The sequence below is a fragment of the Cephus cinctus genome, unplaced genomic scaffold (genome assembly GCF_000341935.2).
Source record: "Cephus cinctus unplaced genomic scaffold, Ccin1 Ccin1_scaffold0204, whole genome shotgun sequence".
NCBI classification, from domain to species: domain Eukaryota; kingdom Metazoa; phylum Arthropoda; class Insecta; order Hymenoptera; family Cephidae; genus Cephus; species Cephus cinctus.
In genome coordinates, this window is record NW_014332923.1 from 414,731 (window position 1) to 435,224 (window position 20,494).

General features: G+C 46.6%; 1 protein-coding gene across 4 annotated transcripts in view; it reads left to right on the forward strand.

The window, feature by feature from the left end:
- The window catches only part of LOC107264938 (homeobox protein homothorax), a 293,194-nt gene that overhangs the window by 171,171 nt on the left and 101,529 nt on the right, over positions 1-20,494 (forward strand). For all 4 annotated transcript variants that reach the window (XM_015733762.2, XM_015733764.2, XM_015733763.2 and 1 more), the window contains one exon: positions 12,451-12,599. In XM_015733762.2, the coding sequence (XP_015589248.1) occupies positions 12,451-12,599 (149 nt within the window). The remainder of the gene's footprint in view (positions 1-12,450; positions 12,600-20,494) is intronic.

Consider the following 20,494-nt stretch of genomic DNA (forward strand, 5'->3'; position numbering starts at 1 on the left):
TTTTTCTTGATTTTTTTTTTTTTTTTTTTTTTTTTCATAATGAACTACTTTTAATAGGAATCTCTGATCGTTCACGAAACTCGCCACTGTGCTCATACCTAGTGAAATATCTCGAACAGCCACGCTCCAGCACCGGGACCAGGGTATTGTTCGATAGAACACAGAGGCACCAGATAAGAGATCCGAGAGATATGCTCGCGGGATGATGTATCGTCGGCGATGCTTCGCTGCGCAAGTTGATCGCGCTCTGGTGCTAGCCGGGGAAACGTTGAACCTAACCCCTTTTTTTTTGAGGTAGGAAAAGACAAGATTGTAACCTAGACGGCTCTTGGGACCGGTGATCTTTTTGAATTGGACGGAGAGTGAGGGGGTGAAAGGGGGAAAGGGAAAGGGTCCTATGTATGGGAGTCTCGAGGGACTCTGTGTATTCCTCCATCAAGGATCGATCGATAGACACCAGACTATCCGAGTCCATGGAATTCAGTTTTTTTCCCCGAAAAGTTTAGAGAGTCTAGCTCTCCCCGGCCCGGACCGGACTCGGTCACGCCCTCTTAGCACACCCTTGGCCTAAGGGATGTAAGTCAGCGGAGCACTTAAGCAGGGTGGAGCTCCGGCACTAAATAACCGGCACGTCCAAAAACCTCGCATCCTCGCAACTTATACCACTCTCGCTCAAGCTATTCTCTTTTTCTCTCAGATCTCTCTTACTTCGGTACCTATAACACTTCTTCGCCTTCTTCTTCTTCTTCTTCCTCGTACACTTCTTTTTCTTCTTCTTCTTCTTGTTCATCTTCTTCTTCAGTCTTTTCGTACTCCTCTCCTCTTCTGACTCAGATCCGACCTCCGATAAAAAGTTCCACCAGAGTCGATCCCTACAGGGCACTATGATGTCGACGCTCGTAATATATCGACTACGCGGCAATGTTACCACCTTCGTTGCGCCTTGTAATGTCCCTTTACAACAACCTACTACCTTTTTACCCGACTAAACGCAATATTTGCGCTCTCGGCCGTGCGAGTAAGAACCTTCTCAGGTCCACAGGGAGTCCCTTGCATGACAAGTTACACGCTGACGTCGACGCCACTGCTTTCTCTCTTCTTTTCCTTTATCTTTTCCCTTTTCTTGCAGGTTAACTTTTTCATCGTGTAACTACACGACTCCCCGCCTTATATCCTGCACTGTATCACGCCACTTATATCGTCCCGATGTTATTTTCCTTTATTGCTCTCAAAACTATCCCAAACTCCTTTGCTTTTACGCTCGTCATGTTTTCATCTCATCTGATCACTGTAGAAAATATGATGTTCAACAATTGTCGTGAACTAGGCCCTCGCATTTAAAAAAGCTCTATTTTCTATTCTGTTTCGTATAAATGAATATAACTCGAGAACAAACGTCAATGGAAGAAGTACAAACGTCTTGTTATAGTTGAATCTGGTACAAACAATGCGGGGGCCTAGTTCACGACAATTGTTCAACATTTTTGATTTTTATCGCATTATTTTTTTTCACATCTTCGATTATCGATTTTCCTCGTTGTTCTTTTTTTTTTTTTTTTTTTTATAAATAAAACTGTTCTTAGGGTCCTTTAAGATAAAGGCAGCATCCAAAGGTGGTTGTACCATAGGACTCAAACTTCAGGTGGTGCGTTTGTCGTGGATAACCCATATGTCTGAATCTTATCACAGAGTGCATCGGCATGTCAATAAAGATACGATTTCTTGCTGAGACCGGCTTTTGCTTTTGCTTCGACTCTTGCGTGTTTCCTTAACGCATCTCCATAAATCGCCGTAAGAACTGGGGCGCCATGAGAACCGAGATTCCTCGTAAAACAGAGGACTTTGTCCTGCTTCTGTGAAGACGATTCACACGATACTCACTACCCGCTACCGATACCAGGGACGCAGCTATGATGGTTTTCTTATTGTGAGATCGTCTACAGAATCTCTAGTCTATAGAATCACGTTACGATTTCTTTGAGTGTTTCTATAGTCCGGCAAACGACAAGAGCACTCGACCATTCTGCCAAGTCATCTGGTGGAACTGGTATAAAGTCTACGATAGGCATTGTCTCTCAACGAGAATTTCATTGTGAACTAGCTTTGACGAGAAGACCGCAGGCCTCGGTACGCATTACCAGCGGCTACCAGACGACACGAGACACGAGGGTTGGTTTCCATCGCGATTGCAGCATGCCCGAATTTGTCGTCACGTGTTTTATTGTATGATCAGAATTGGAGGGCGTGTTTCTATGGGGGATGAGAAGTGCAATAAAATGGACGCGTTAAACGTGTCACTCAACGTGTCATGTAAGCTGTCGTAGACTGGGAGATGAGAGAAGTCACGTGGTAGCGCGTCGTCACGCACGAATAAATTTTCCTAAAAGTATCACACAAAACAAATTTCAAATCGGAATCTTTGATATCCTTTGTTTGTTTATTCGACTGTGATATTTTAAGAAATGTCAATGTTTATCAGTGTTTCTTGGTCTTTAGGTACGGTTGAGTTTTTTTTTTTACTGGAAGCTGCATCATCCGTCACTTTCAATATTTTTCATCGAACGTGGCAACGGCCAGCCATTCGGCGTCTTTCCTTTTTTTTCGTCTTTTATTTCTTTTGGTTTCACCTACTGCTATACTCTCTCGCGTTACGATGCTCGACTCGATCGGGAGGTTTATTTGAAAACTAATTTCATTCGTAACGACGTCTGGGGTATCGTGACACTCGGCACTCCGTCTATAGATAGTTGGTGCCACCAACGAATCGCCACGAGAACTTGATGGTCCTATTTATTTTAGTTTTATTTAAGAGTTCATGCGGCTCCTCTGTGCCAGCAGCGTGAATATTCTTGGATTAGGATCGTAGTTTAGAGGTGATTTCTGCCTGGGTACATAAACAATCGCAGGCTATTAGGTCTAATAGTGTTTTTCTAGCTTTGGAATAACGGGCTAGAGTGCCTACATTGATAGTCGCCATTTCGAACGCAGTCTTTCATTACATCATAGTACTCGACCACCACTACGCCTCCCGATGTAGTACCCCTTACGTAAGTACAATTGTCATCCGGCAATCTTAGATTACGCACAGGGTCATTCCGGATTAGATAGTAATTTCATTCTGCGCGGTATGATTTCGCAATAATCGTATGGTCGGTATCAAGAAATATCTGGTGTCCAGAAATATATAGGTTAAGGAAGGAGAAGCGATCGCAGATTCCATAATTCATGAGGATCCATTGAAATATATAAAATTTGAATACAAATCCAAGGGGCCGTATTGACAAAAGTGTCCCGTTCTATCCCCATCATGGTGCTCGGAACCCCGGAGGCCATTATTCGTCGTGCATAAACGAATTCCACTTTATCCGCGGCGCGTCCCTAATTTCGGCCACTTTTTCCCATCCGACTGGTTCGACGGTACCGCTAATGGCAGGAGCGAAACGCGAGTTCCGAATGGACTGGTCTACTGACGCTGACGTGCCCGCGCGCCATGAGTAATGTCGGCTCATTATTCTTCGGGGGATTTATCAGGTTGGTTCCGATAACGCTTTTCGTTCGCTCGTTCCGGCGAGAGATGCGCCCGAAGATAGCTATGCATTTATGCGGGGGTTATGTTGTTGCCTCCCCATCTCCCATCTCGCAGCCACCTCCGGGCCCCACCTCCAGCACTCCGTATCGGAGGAGACCGTATCATAGTTAGAGAGGACCACGGTTCGGTACTGCGGGGCGCTAACAAGACGGCCCCAGGGCCCCGTGTGAGTTATGGGCCCGCGTACGGCACACCCGCTTATACACCCTCACTGGTACACTTGCGTTTGCTCTCATCTACTCCCATTCACTCGTGCATTCACGCGCTCACGCATTGCGTCTACGACCTCGAATAGGATAGCGCACATAGCGAGCTGTCGCCAGTTTTCTGGCTCATTACTGGCCACTGGCGCCCATTTCTCTCCTGCGCAAATTCGCCGCCGTCCCAGACGTCGTCGTCGTCGTCTTCTTCTTCGTCTTCCTCTTCGTCGTTGTCTCAGGGAACGACGCCGTGGCAATGGCCACGCATCGACGGGTGAGGCTTTTCTTATTTCGCTTCTAGCCCCCCGGTCTTTGATAAATCGACGGCATTAAGGACCGTACACAACCGACTATTAACATTTAATTGCGAATGAGGATTGAGGCGTGATCTCGATCGTAGCTACTTGGTATCGACCACCGTAATCAATTTGTAATATAATTTTTTATATTCTTGAATATTTCAGGTGTCACTTTTGAAAATCCCTCTTTGGTTCGTACCTTCGTACAAAGCGACATATTGTTACGCGAGTTTGCGAAAATTTGAAATATACCATAAAGATACACAAAAACTGTAAAAAAACAGTTATCGCGTACGATAAACAAAAAAAGGTGAATGCCGGAATTCCAACACGAAGGAAAGTCAATACCGTTAAGATATCTGTGCTCCTGCCTGTAACATCACGAGCGTCATCATCACCACCACCAACATCCATCCGCAGGCCGATACTAGTTTCGGGACACGTGCTCGTCACATGTCGGTCTCGTCGACGTCGTGGCGCACGACGTCGGCATCGCCGCCAGCGCGCTTCCATTAACACTTTTATTTCAACGCTTATGGCCGCCGCCCGCTCGAACAGCCTGATTTCACTGGTGTTTTACGTTACCGCCTCGCTGAACGTGCCACCGCCATCGCCACCACGTTCCCCTGTTGTTTCACGTCGGGGACAGCCTTTCACCGACTTACCGACTCACCAAAGGGACTGACAGGTGCCATCAGCAATTTTTCAAGTATCCTCGCGTTTTCGCGGTGGTCCCTGCTAACACGTACGTCACGACGCATCGTCTCATTCCTCGGCGGACATTCAGCAAAGTACAAATCTGAATGAAAGTCCATTTTTAGCCGCGGCTAAAAGCTACCTAGCACATACCCATTATACGGGCTATCGTGGCTGAAAGTGGCTGTATAATTAAGACAGAGACTCACGTCCTAGCAGTAATTATCATAGTAACGGCGTCGTTGCTAGCAACACATCACCAAACCCACAACGGCCCCCGGCCCTGGCATTAATTACCGCAATCTCTGTACGTGCCCTGGCAACCTGGACCGATATCATCTGCGCACCTAGCTCTCTCTCTCTCTCTCTCTCTCTATCTACCCGCTCGTGTTAAAAAGTACGACGCTTTTGGCCTCGCTTGAAATTGCCTGACTTCGTTCTCTATTGGTCTCGAAGTCTCTTGGTTTCTCCGGCGAGTGACGAACCAGGCGCATTTGCATATTACAATAAATCCGCGTAATGAGCAGCTCGGATTAACTCGCTGGGTGAACCGACTGGTCTGCGCGTCCTCTTGCGACATCCCGGTATTAAGACACATCCGTCTTACCATAGGAATCAGGCTCTATGTCGTAGGGACATGTTCGAGTGAACGCGGGCCAAGAGCCTTTGCGTTACTGAAAAGCAACACTGAAAAGTCATGTCGGTTTAAGTTTAGTCGCGCGCAATTCAGCTTCCAGGAAACCTCATAGAGTATCTGTCTGCTGTACGTAGCTACGTGCGTAAGGTAATAGGTATGCCTCCTGTAAACCGGTAAAAGTTCACTTGCAGGGTGTAGGAATAAAAGTAGATGCTTGAGGTTTCATATAAAATGGAAATAAGCTCGTTTGAGTATAAATATATAAGGATTATTGCTCAGATAAAACGTGAATTTATCACGTGATTGTGTACACGGATGCAATAAGGATATCAGTCGCAGTATATTGGTAACGCTGTAAAATACGTCCAGTGCATTTTAATACCTTATTCAGGTTGTTTCTATCCGTCTTGATAAACTGTATATTCGCCTTGGCGAATGCGCGGCTTATATTATACTTACGCGTTTCAATGTACGCTACCGCGCGTAATTGATATATCCATACGCGGAGGCACCTATGATCTCTCGAGGGCAGCTCGGCGCACGGCCAAGCCATCGATCGGTATTCATAGGTCGTACGGCATAAAATACACTCGGCATGTCCATGAATCAGATAACTGTCACTGCTCTTCTACCGATGTCTCAATCGTCAACGTTTCTTCGTTTATCCCGCGTGACTTTTTATTATTTCTCTGAATAATCCCACGATAGGCGATCGCCTTATGTTGCGGAATCGTGAAATCTTACTTCTGGAGGATAATGATGATGATAATGACGCCAATGATTATAGCTATCGATCCAGGCTTCTCTCTGGAACAAACATATAAAGTCATCGGCAAGGTTTTTACTCGCGTCTCGAATTCTTGACAATAATGAATTGTGTCTGTGATATCTGCCAAGGAGCCAGGTACGTATACGTCTGCACCGTACCATAAGCGGGAAAAACGTTTCTCACGTCGAATAATAAAGAGAATACAGTAGGCAAGGTGGCTGCGAACGTCAACCTTTAAAAGCGTGAAACGGTGTTTACCAGGTCCTCTCTTGAGTGGCGGAGCCCGACAGCTTTTCGTCGGGCCTCTTTGAGGCTCGGATAAATGGAAAGGCTTCGGCTGCCAAACGATAAATCGCGGCCCGTTCACGTGCCTCGAGCTTTTCGATCGCTTTAATGAACCTGTTTTGATTCGTGGGAGTCCCGAGGGAGAAAGCGCGGAAAAAAGGGGATGCGGTTCAAAGTGACGAACGGGGACAGGTGCTAGCGACATAGTCGTAGAAGCAGCGATACGCTCTCCTCGCATGTAAGATTCTCGTTACAGCCGACTGTGTAAACAACCGAGGAATTAGAGGCGATGGGAGCATCGGAGGTCCCGACGACATTTCGGAAAATCCAGGCTCATCGTAACAATAACAGCCAGAGACATCCTAGGCCGGGGTGGAGTGCAGGGAGAGCGAAGGAGAGTGAAAGGAAAGAGAGGGGAGAGTCAAGACAACATACGTGTGCGAGCTCGTTCCATCAGCTAATCCGCATAACTTCTATGGCTCCCCGTACGTTCCCTTACTTCCTTTTCGTCTTGTCTTCATTCCAACATTACTTTACCTTATTCTACACTCGGCTACTCCCTTTCGTTCCGTTCCGTTCCATTTCGTTCCATCTGGCTAGCGCTGGGTATTTCTGTTCTTCCGCGGAGCGACACATCGTGCGTCATCAGGATTACTGGAATTCACAGGAGTCCTAAGGGCTCGCCAGTGGAATCCGTCTGGTTCTGCCTCTTCGTCCTTCTCTCTCTTACTCTTTCTCTTCCTCCCGAGTCTCCTTCTTCCGCAGCGACGATACCCCAGTGCGAAAAAACGCATCGATCCAGCCTTCACGGGAATGCCTATATTCCCATGGCGGATCGGACAAAATCTTCTTCGACACGAGATTCTCATAGTAGCGACATATCTAGTACCCTGGGGACTTCCCAGGGTGTCCTCCTGTCAGGGATTTATCGAAGCATCCGGGACTCGCTTGTCGGCTTCTTATTTCCTCGAAGAAAACAAACGCTGCGCACGAGCGGGATGCTGCTTAGGTTTGGACCTCGGACTTCGGATCAAGAGGGTCAAAGGTGTCTGAAAGTCGGTATATTAGCGTACCGCGGGAATATTGCCGTATTTATTAGCCATTGACCGAGTCGACTGACTCGGTTGCACGCTAATGACTAAAGTGTACCTAGCCACCCACCCACCCACGCGTCATCTAGCAAAGGTTAACGCATGAGAGTCGGCACTAAATCATCAGCGCCTCGCGGCTCATTTGTAAGACAAACTCTCGAGCCGCGCTTGAGAGTCCCGTAACCGCGCCGCATGCCGCGGGATCCCGCATCTATAAAGGAAGCCCGCTGCGGTCCATATCATCTACAATCGCCAATTAATCTTGCCGTTAAGCAGAGGCGAATTAAGTACGAATCCGTGTACGCACGTCCTCGCGAAATCGAGCGGGCTAAAGGTGGAGTGAAGGTATATAGAGGCGAGAGAAAGAAAGAGCGAGCGACGCGGGACGCAGAGGGGCGGGTGAGACGAGAACGGTAAGAGAGGTTATATTTCATCGCCGAAAATAGTTGGGAATTGCTCGAGAAGAGACTCGTGTCCCTCGCACGAGAACGTTGCGAACGTAGAGAGTGTCGAGCTTCGAACTCAGCCAGAATGCATGTTTTGGTGCAATGACCCTCCCTCGATTCGGAGTATGCGAAAACATTGCGTGTCTCGCCATATTCGATTCGCGACGTGCCATGACTATTACGTATATGCGAGACTCTCGTTGTTGGAAGATGCGTACGCGTTATATCCCTACTATCCTACGTCCATAAGCGAGCCTTTGCTTGGTGCGACAAAAGCTATCTTTCTCTTTTGAAAAGTAGATTTCATATGACGATGCACTTTACGTCAGATGCATGGGTCATAATAATAAAGCAATATTATTTTCCCACTTATTTTATCACTTGATATACATTAATAATTGCAAACTCAATTACTCGATGTCTTGATGCGGATTCATAAATTGGATATATAATACATTAGACATTTTTTTCCAGAAAATCTAAAAAACTTTTCATTTTACATTTCTCCTTCGGCTATTCAATTGTCACTTTGTTCGTCAAATCGTCACGCGGTGGGTTGACGGGACGTCGCAAGTCGGGTCCGATTCGAGTTCTATTTGAGTAGTGAAAAGAAGAAGGGAAAAACAGTGTAGAGGGAGTAAAAAGAAAGAGGAGGAAAGAAAGACGTTGTAGTTTGAAATGCGCGCGACATCCTGACGGTACCAGACAGAATTTGGTAAATATCATAAAGCTCGTGGAGATGTACGCGACGGTGACGCGGAGAACCACATCCGCGGCCGTGAAACGCGATATCCGAAGAGGCCACGTACTTTTTTATTTACCTTTCTCTTATTTTACCCCCCTCCCACCCCACCCCATTCCCTCCTTCCCCCACTCTCACTCTCTGTACCATTTTTGTTTTTTCCTGGTCCTATCTTTTTCTTTTATTTTCATTTTTTTTTTGTTCTCTCTCCCATCCCTGCGCGTGGCATACTGGCGTGGCAGCAAATAAATGTCTCGGTATCCGGTAGGATTTTACCTATATACACTAGCGAGTGTCATGAGGGCCCGTGACATGTGTGTAACGCGTCTCGTGTGAGATTCGGCTGGCAGATCGTATAGAGACGCACTGGCGTGCGCATGCGCGCTACGTACCAGACGAGTATGGTCCTCAGTTCGGTGTTATGCCGGGATGGGAATAAGGAGTTTATTTTCGGAGGCCATATGCGTGGTTATTTCGACAGTGCCCGCGGTAGCGAGTCACCCTAAATAGAGTCTTGCCTTCGGGGAAGACGTTTTGTGCGGACGTCGCGGGTCCAAAAGTTACCCGATCATTCTTGGCGCGGATGCCACTATAGGTGATCTGAGGTCGATGCTCGTCGATCGAGCGATCGCGCCGAGATAAATTGACCCCTACGAGTCATACGTCTGTCCCGATGGCGAAGATCGTGCGAGAATAAAATTCCAATGGCGGTGGGATGCTGTGTCGAGCGATCTCAGGGTGGTACCCAATCTCGACTGGATCTTCGCGGTTAAAAGGCACCTCCTGTCTCCCGATTTCTTAAGGCCGATACGAACCTAGGGTGGGGGGGGGGGGGTACTGGAAGAGACAAACTAGTAAGGGATAGCAGACGGATAATAAGAGCGCGATAAAGAAGCTGCGCGAGGAAGATGAAATAAAAGAAGAAGCAAGAACACGGGGTAAAGAGATGCGCTTGAAATAGCGGATCATCTTCGAGAGACTTTCCTCGATCCGTCTAAATATACTCGTAAAAGATGTCGGGACGCTGATACATACATATATACGTATCCCAGGACCAGTACGCAAGTCATCCGTGCCGCTTACGTACAGGCTACGTCGCGTTCGTACGAGTTTCACGCGCAGAGTGCTCGGCGCTGTCGAAATCAGAGAGGGTTGCGTCGCTTGAGCGGCGTAGGGACGCATAAATGTATAATTGGCTGCACTTAAATCTCTATAACGCAGCAGTAAAAATGCGCGACGCGCTGCGTAAATCAACACGAGGACGATATGGCTTTTTCCCCTTTTATCCCCTCTATCTCCCTCTCGTCTCTTTCTAACCCTTTCCTACTCCATCTTTTTCTACTTTTCCGACTTTCGAATCGCATACGTCAACGTGTACCGTCTATACCTTTTTAGCCTTCTAAACGCCGCATCGTACATATCACGTGTACGTATGTATACCTATATGTCGCATATTCATCAAACATATAGTCATACCAGCATCGATGCATCTGTATATACCCAGCTTCCATTCGTAAATGCACATAATGGCGGATCTACGTTAACGGAGCACTTTACCTACGCGATTCAACGTATGCATTCACGCATGCACTTACCAACCCTCCAGACCTTCTGTATTCGATTGGCAGCACTGCTGGAGGCTTATCGAAATTTCCAGTGATTTTACTGTACCGTACCTATACACTCGCCTAGGGTATACATTTCGTGATAAGCTTCTTTGAGAAATTTTCAATCTAGAATCTACTTTTTTCTCATTTCATCGATCGTTCTGCTTTCTCTTTCTTTTTCGCTTTCGCGGACTCTGAACCGGCTTTATATTATTGATGATATAGCACGAGGGCGTACGATCGCACAGATACTACCGTACCGAGATTACGCACGTACGCAACCGAACTGTACTGTATGCTACGGTATACGCTACGGTATGGTACGGTACGGTCTGTACGCTACATTAACCCGATTCGCCGAGTAAATTAACTGCAATCAGAGGGACGGCCTAGCTAGCCATTCTGCTATTCTGCTAGCCACCCGCCGACCATTCCCTATACAAACCACTCTATCCGCTTCTGGACTCGCCATTACGGAGGCCTAGAGTAGCATCGTTTTTGTCGCATGCCAAAGCACCACCGCTAACGGCTTTTACTCGCCGGACGAAAACAAGGGCTGGAACGGAATGGGAGAGCAGAAGAAAGAGAGAGAGAGGACGAGTGAAAAGAGGGAGAAGAAGAGAGAAAAAAATCAGCGCCCGTTCTTCCAGTATTCGCTTCGAAGTAGAACGCTTCGATAATAATTGGATACGCGGCCTAGACTGGCTGCTGGAGTCTTCTATGGTATTCTCCTATTCTACTTTTTTTTTTGTTATTTGCTATGCTTTCGAATTTCCCTTTTTATTCTTTCTACGTCTTTTACTTCTTTTTTCCAACCTTTCCTCCGTATCCTTTCTCCATCAACGAATCGTTCCAATCGAATCGAATCGCCGTGCACCTATCGCTTAATGAAAATCGAAACTAAACGATTTCACGATTTCCACCGTTCTTCGTAGTTCTCCACGTGAGGCGAACAACCATTTTATTTTGACCTTATATATGTATATAGAGCTGTGTACATTGCAAAACGATTTTCAGGATCGACAAATTTTCTACCCCCTCGTTCCGGATTTCATCCCTCCTCGTGTACCGTTCATTCTCCGGGACTATCGACGAATTCAAAGTTAATCTCGGCCACGAGACCACTGCGGGGAGGGTGCGCGTACCGTACGCCCCGGGCGTCCTGTCATCGGGAACCCTCTGGGAATACCGTACTCTCCCTGATCTCTCTGTTACGATAGAACCACGACCACGGGAACGTTTCTGACTCGATAAGACTCGGTCATTTATAATCCGTTGCTAAGAGTGACGCCAGTATGGGATCGTTGTACGAATCGAAGAAAATGAGAAAATGCGAAAAACTAATCCCTCTCCCTCAACCCCCAGAACCTGTAACCCGTGACCGGTATGAGAATCGAATTATAAATTTCCTGCAATCTATATATGTATATACACGAGTAGAGTCCCAGTGAAATTCCTGACAGGAGCATTTGCAGTTAGTTTATTTTATAAAAATGATAATTGGCTCACGTAGATACGACGCCCTAGGTCGTCTTAATATCTCTCATTATACCCTCTCGCTCCAGGCCCTCGTAGTCTCTGGAGACCGGGAGTCGCTTGCAATTAAAAAGCTAAGATTGATAAATGACGGGGAATTAATGCACGGGATGGTGTAGAGACTCCAGAGTGGAACAGGAAAGAGTATATAGAGTCTACAGCGGAGTGAAGGAGATAAAGGGAGAGAGAGAAAGATTAGAGGTCCAGGGTATGGAAGCCTGTTTGGGGAGGCTGAACGGTCGAAGGGCTAAAAGTGGGTGATTGCGGGTGGCTTAATGGTGTTTGTATGCATGGGAACTGGCGCCCGGGGTCGAAGGGTGAGGATTTGACTGTATTAAGTCTAAAATAGAAACGTTCGAAATGGATCCGGCCAGAAGATTTTCGTCTATCCCTGTAATATATACACCTGTACACGTATAATCCATTTGTCATAAATTAGTCAGTCGGTTCTTGTCGAATGCGTCCGTTGACAAGGACGACGCGTTACTTGAGAATCAGTCGTCTCTTAGTATGAGAGGAGAAGTGAATTTATTTTGTTTGCGGTTTGTTTCAGGTGACGCGAGTAACGCGAGTATCGGTAGTGGCGAAGGGACGGGCGAGGAAGATGACGACTCGTCGGGAAAGAAGAACCAAAAGAAGAGGGGTATCTTCCCCAAGGTCGCGACCAACATCCTCAGGGCGTGGCTCTTCCAACACCTCACGGTGAGTCTCCACCTCTCTTACTGCAGCAACTAGCTGCAAACCAAGAATATACGTAGAGCGACATTGTACGTCGCCTTTAGTCATTGCGACGATTCACGTGGACGTTTCGCTCTTTGGATCTTGAAACGGACAAAGGAGTATATTTCTAGAGAGAAAACAGAGAAGCGTCCGAGACAGAGCGAGAGAGAGGGAGAGAATAATTCTCTGCCTCCTGACAATTTACGCATTCGACTTGATGATTTTCACTCTAGAACATAAACAATCACACTTGGATATACTATATATATATATACTCAGAGAGTTGGCATCGGTCTTAGGACATACAAGATCTTTTCTTTTTTTTAATTCCGAAAGCCAGTTCGCGTCTTTGTTCCGTCGATGAAAAAAATTATTAAAGCTTGATGCCAGGACTTAATCTCCTAATACAGAGATAAGGAGCGGCCCGATGTCACCCCAAAATCCATCCGACAAATCAAGCCCCTTCGTTTCTAATGATTCACGGGTAATCCGAGCCGCAAAAAGCGCAACGCGATTAGGCCTTATACTGTATACACCCCTTGGCTCAGGCCACAGTAGTTGTGTAATGCGCTTGCTATGCCGAACAACCCGTAGATTTCGGGTGTGATCAGGTTACCTTGCGAGCGAGCGGTAATCATATTGCAGCTTGGTTAATGCTATTACCACATCGGGGTGGCAACCCCTGGCAAACCATTGCCTGGTATAGAACGGGGACTCTCTATTGCTTATGACGCTTGCTATAGTGGATTTACGGTTTAATGCACGATCACACAGTCTCTGTATAACCTGTTCGTGAAAAGACGAATTTTGCCTGGTTCGGCCGCATCGCGTGAGAAGATTCAAGATTCTTCCGATCGCGATCAAGGATGTCGGTACTCTTTGATCGAATTCTTTCTCAGACGATGTTAAACTCGTCGAGACGTTGATAATGTAGAGTCAAGCCAAATCGTCCGTGGAACGTTAATTCGATCGACATCGGTTCCTCATGAGCATTAACGTGGAGTTTATCGAGGAATAAATAGAAAAGTTGTTAAAACAAGAGAAAATTAAGCACCTGAATCATTAAGGGACTTTTACGAGAGACTCGATCGTGATTTCGAAATGTTTTATCAATACCAGACCTCTTGAAATAACTGCAAAGTTCACGAGCCTATAATATGGTTTCACCGTTCGTGAGAGTATAATATAGTTCTGTGCCAAAAATCACAAGATCTTCAGTTGATTTGCCAAATTTGTAAATTCACCTGATCATAGTCTTTACATTGCTGACTCACGCAGAATAAGCGATACTACTTTAGTTGCGTCTATCTTGCTGTGATTACAGACGATTAAACGACCATAATATACTGACTCTGTATTCCCTGGTAGCACTGTATATGTACCTAAGAGTATAATTAATATGCGTCCGGAATGCTTGCGTAATCGGTGGCTCCAAGCATTCGTTTTTTCCCTACTAGTTACGATAGACATAGTAGACTCTATCACATATAGGTATCAGAATTACTATATGCAGTCTCAATAAGCGGTGCCATATAGGGATTATAGTTTAATAAACGACGCTTTGGAGTAGAAACTTTGAATCTTAACGACTCTAGATCTTATTATGCTTTCGTCGAAATGTCAAGAATGCCGGACCTGCCCAGCTCGTTTCACTTGTACGTTAAACATTTCGGATCGCAGGGATCTCGCGCCAAGGAATTTACCGCTGCGAGCCAATATGCATTGCCCGTTGGTCCATTTCGAATTATTCTCTTCTCTCATGCTCTTCGGAGAGGATCTCGCGCGTACATTGACAGAGGCTCGCGGATTGCAGTATCCCTGCTTTTCGTGAGCAAAGTGTGCGCCGTCGGTGAGTATAGGGTGATGAGAGCGGTGGAGTCACACGGAGAGCCGACACGAACAGAATGAGTATGAGAGAGTGAGAGAGAGGGGGGAGAGAGAGAGAGAGAGAGAGAGAGAGAGAGAGAGAGAGAGAGAGAGGTAACCGCATCTCCGGACCGCCTCGGACAGCCAGATATAAATTAAATTAATTTGATGGAGGCGGAATCCCTGGCTCTCCGGCGTGCTATGCTGGCGCATATTTGTTCGACCGCGGGCACACCGTATCTACCGACACACCGGTTTGATTAAATTTCATTCCTGTTACGCGGATTCCAACCGACCATCCTCTTCTCGTACCCACCCGCCATTGCTCTTGGCTCTCGTACTCTCACTCTTTGGCGCTCTGTACCTCGAGTTCCATTTTGGTATCCTGTGGGCACGACCTGGCCGATATTGTCTGGCGATATGGCTAGAGCACCGGAAGTGCCGGAGTACGTTTAGTCGGTGGTAGTACCTGGACTGGGACGATGCCGGAGATCGAGAAGCTTGTTAGGTGTAGGTTAGACGTTATGCAGGTATTGGATATCTTGATAGGTTCCTTGGTTTATTTTGGCTATAGTATAAACTCCGTTCGGTTGGTATGCTTGAGAAGGACAAAAGACAGGGCGCATCTGGCCCGTGGCTTCTGTGCTCCTATCTAACAATGAAATAATTCCATTCCGTCCGGGAGACAACGCGACACGGAACTATTTGGGACTGCGTGCTGTAGCGTTGGGTAAGGTTGGCGTCTCTCCGGTTGTCATTTTGAAAGCCCTCCCTCTGCCACCCTTACAGCTATCCGACTAACCAACCCTGGAAGGAGGGACCCTTCTCCCTAAGTTTAATTAGACGGAAGAGAAGCATACATCATGGTTGACTCTGCTCTACTCCGGCTATGGCTGCGTTTCTAATGCTCGCGTTAGCTTTGCAGAATCGTAAACGCGCTTTCATGCCGACGTTTCTGTCTTGGTAACAGTCGTTTGAACAGGACCGTGAGAACCACCTCTAAGCCGGTGCCAATGGGCCCCCGAATGTTGGGACACGCGTCCACTCGTGCTAGAACCTCAAATAAGAAAAGACCGAAGATGGCGCTGCGAAAACCCGTCCGCGATACCGAATCTTCAATTTGCATACGTTTCGTTAGGCTGGTCAATTAATTTCGCGAAACTCTATATCCTCACGAGAGGATTATGCGACTCCGGGTACGTATTACGGGAACTTGGAATGTGTTTGCGAAATCGATGATATCTACGGAAAGTGTAATATTATTTTATCTGTTTTTGGATAAATCTTCTTTATACGTTACTTTTTATCATTATTCTTTTTTGCTTATTTTACTTTCTGCTGGAAGATTCCTACCGATCCTCCTTTCATACGTATAGCTTAACTCCTACTGCACGGTGATTATCACTGTACGACTTTTTCGCCATGTAGAAGTCAAGAGTGCAAATTCATTTCTGTGCAATAACAATTACCCCACCGGCTGGGGCGATAAAGTAAACGAGAGGAAAGAAGAAAGATTGAAGATGGAGTCGACATATATAATCCATTTTAATTTACTCGGGAGATATATCCGTCTAGCTTGCAGTTTCCTACCAGTTCCTATATCGTTTCTCCTGCTCTTACTCTTCTCCCTTTCTTTCTCTCAATAGCCTCTGTCATCCTCTCGCTGCTTCCACGTTCTACCCGACCCAACCTCCTGCAGGTCCCCCGTAGACGAGCCGAGATCCCGCAGTCTTCTTATATCAATGGAAACATTCTACGAAATTACATTTGCCAGTAGTTTCCGTACTGCACGCCAGAGGAGCCACGTATCGGATGACGCAGCCGAAACGACTGCGTCATTCCTGACCTGGAAAAGCAACTGTGCAAATTTTAAGACTGCGTAAAGTAACTATTTTCTACTGGAGTATGCAACTCCCTTAATCATCGACCTCGTTCACGATTTCTGGCACTCGTGAAGTTTTTTATCTCTCGGTCACAACTTTTTGGATATTCAAGATCTTTACGTTTTATACGTACACATGGTTTACCCGATATCATGGGTTATCCATAGAAATTCCTTATCCTTGGCAGTCTTCGTTGTCGTATAGGAACTATATCATACAGTACAATATATTATCTATATTATGAACCACAAGGCGGCGATACCATTATCCACATACAGATTCTTGGGTCAAACTTAAACGCACGCTATCGAAGATGGAGAATCTTTGAATTAGTCAGGTATTAAAAAGTTAAGAAGTGACCGCGAGATTTCCGGCAAAGATAAAAGATGAAGTTCAGATCAGCTCACTGTGTAAAGTTTAACATCATATAAGTACAAGCGTGAAGGCGTGTCTACTTGGAGAAATATCTATAATCATCTTAGCAGTGTTACAGTTTACCAAACAGGCTACAGCAGTATGATGTATTTTTCGCAATTTTTTAAACCTCAATTGAGAACCTCTGGAGTCAGAATTCGAGTTAGTAAATGACAACCGCAAAGACACGGAACGGTCCTGGTGGATATCTTAAACAATTTGCATAGACAATGATAGTGGCAGTTTTTTCGGCCGTAAAGGGGCTCTCTGCACTCAACTTGACTCCGACCCAGCGACTGCCGCCCTCGGTACTCCAGAGCGTTTTATGCCGCCATAACCGTAGCGCGGCATGGCCCACTTAGATCTGCTATCTTGGTCCTACCATGAGAACCGGCTGACATCTATTGTCCCTTCACGCCCTAGACTTCAACTTTTCTCTGCATATCGTCTTGATGTATCGCCATTGGCCATTCGAGTATTATGTATCAGCGGACTGTTATCAGTCTTGCTAATTGGAGTCCTGTTACTCTTGCCAAAGTCACTGCAATCGCCCTTCGACTTCTTTCCGAATCCCATGACAATTCTTATCCAGGGTCGCCGGTTCTGTTTGTCGCTCGGGCGACACGACACGCCCGTTGTCACCCTATCGGCTCTAAAAGACATGGAAGAGACGTTTGCATACATCGAGCGGCAGTTTTCCGCTCGAACAAATCCTCGCTACGCGTTTCTTTTTTCCGTGGGAAGTCAATGACGCTTCAGTTCAGTTTAGCTTTGGTCTTTCACTTTGCTACTATATTCCTTCTATATCCGCTCTCTGATTTACCATTTCGAACCGTAAGATATGTGATAACCTAACTGACGTTTATTTGCTTCCGAGTTCTTTTGTTCCGGACTGATGATCTCGTCTTTATAGTATTCAGAGTGCATAGGAGCGGCCGTTAATTCTCTTGAGAATCGACCTCTTCCTGTAGTCGATTATTCTAAAGAGATTTAGTTGATTGAAATGAGGGTACTAGCGTATACCGTTTTCATGGATCATCGGGTTCTCTTTCTCGAACCTTAGAGATCGGGCAACATAGAGAGCGCGCTGGTGTTTCTGGGTATCAGGGGCTGGACTTTCAGCTAGGAACTGTCGAGGTGATGGAGGGGTCAAGCCAGACGACGTAATTTCCTCTCCTGGGGTTCACTAGTTGGTACTTGCTTGCTTCCCTATTCGCTTGCACATTTGCCAGCTCTAAGGCGTCCTGTATTCTATGTTCTCTGCCTAGTCCCAAGTGGCCTTCCAACCTCCTCAGGGTCCAACCTTCAACCTTCAACATCCACTCGCCTCCGGGGGCGAGGCAACCCTTGGACATTGGCGTCGACGCGCTCACATTTGAATATAATGCTTGGCCCACGTCGTACTGGCCAGCAAAGGGGACTGTAATTATGTTGATGCGCCGGCATTGTGGCTGCGACTTGAGCACAGCTACGGCTGATTCGCAAAACGGGATTCGCGCGCCCACACGAGCGACGAATTGCCATGCCGAGGCTGATCCTGACTTTTTCTCACTCTCTTGAGGTGAAGAATTCTCAGAGAGATTTTAGAGGCTGCGGAGGAAGAAAGATGAAAGGTTCAACTTCAGCTCGTTCTGATGGAAAATACATGGTTGCGCTCTTTGAAGAAACCGGGTACCGAGTCTTATAGTTTCGCTCTCTCGTTCGATCATTTCACGTGATGGATTCCATGAACATCGAGGGATATTTGCAGATCGGTGATTAAATAAAAAAAAATGTTCTTAAACCCGAGAGATAATTGCAAAAACTAGATGGTTCCAGCCTCCTGCAGTGATCCTGGTGGTACCCCCATCTCTGGAGGGCGGCATGCGAGCCCGGGATTAGACTGTCATCCCGCGACAACGTAAGCCCCTATTTTTGCAAAATTTATCGCCGTTAATCCCTCACCCCCGCGGCATGGCCGGGCACACTCCCACCCCTCTCCCCCTTCTCTCTTTATTTCATTCTCTCTCATCGGCCATCTCTACCTCTATTTCTTCCCTTTCCCTTGGTGCCTTATCGATATTAAAAATAATAAGATCCCACGTCTTTATATGTATAGGTATACAGGTATGTATACCTATATACTTTATACGTACAGGTATCCTTGCTCGGAGTAGGGTTACTCCGAGCTTTCACTTGGCTAACTTGCAACGCGCGACTAAAGCTCACTTCCAGTGAACACGTATATCCTTCGCGCCTCGGTACTGTAATCCAGCAGGATTTAAAATATTCGTATCTTGTATATGCATTCATAGGTTCGTGAACGAGGGCGTCTCTTTTGCTACACATATAAAATGTATAGATATCCCAAAAGAGAAGGCAAGAGAGAAGATGAGGACACGTAGGAAGCTGGCTGAGGAGTAGGATGACGAGGGGGGGCACTGAGCCTGGTATTAGCTTGGTCACTCATTAGCCTTTCTGGTCCTACTTGTCGCTTGACATAATCCTGCGTCCATCCCGAGTGGCTGGCTCGTCCACCCAGTGGGCTTAACTTCGTATAACTGCCCATCTACCTCAACCATCCCGGGTGAGAGAAAGAGAAAGACACGGCTGTGGGTCGAGACGCCATCTTTTCTATCTATTCGATTTACTCCCTGTTGATCCCGGTTGCCTCCTTTGGCTACGAGGCTACGTACCGCTTTAATCCATCCTTTACACGATTATATAGATACGTGTACAGTTGTACACACATGGGCAGAAATAATCTGGCTTTCCTATTCTCATTACGATCGTAGGAGGCGTGCGTGCTTAGAGCCGCTACGGTTAATTCGCGTGGCACGCCGTTACCGTTTAAATTAATCCAGTTATGCATGCCAAGTACGGTGCGCTGGACATTAGCAGTCCCATCGACTTTGAGCCTAAGCCGGAATATGGACGTAAGGTCATCCATATGCAAAGGAGCGAAGCCGCGGGGGATTAGTCGTATAGCGATTTCTGACCGGAGCAAAGCGACCGATCGTAGTTGGGCTCTCGGGCGATATTTATTAGCTAATTAACCAACTGTTAAACCACCCTTTTTTTTTCATAACATCGTTACATAAATATACAGAGCTCTCCTTAGATCACGAGGTTTTCTATACAAGCACGCGGAGACAGATTGAATCACGTAGACGTACAGTGTAGCACAGCAATTGCAGAATAGAAAAGGCTCTTCCGATAGCCGTCGACATTAATGATCGTTCCGCGAAGGGCAATCCCATTAAGGCGTGTTTCACGATTCCCGGTAGACCTCTAAATTCCTTCTAGGCATCGTTCTCGACTCTCGAGACAAAGACGAGAGGGGTTGGTCACGGGGACAGTTCGTCGACCGCGGTCATAGGTGAGGGTGGATATCGGTGGCACCCCATTAAGGAGAGTGCAGGACATCTAGGTACGGTGGTTGGTGCTTTACCGTATAGTGTCCATCCGAGCATTGGATGTACATATGTATACAGGCAGTGTCTGTAGATGTATCTATATATAGAATGGTGGTTCACAGTACCGGTCAGCGAAGTGGTATCAATACTTGATGCGTTCCAGTCTCGAATCGACGCTGGGGTTAGCAGAGAGGGTGGAAGGAATGTAGAGATGGAGAGAGAGAGGGAGAATTTCGGTGGGTGACTCGCGGATTATATTATTCACAATACATTAAGCACTTTAACAGTGGCCGCTGGGAGATTTGAGGATGGCTCGTTT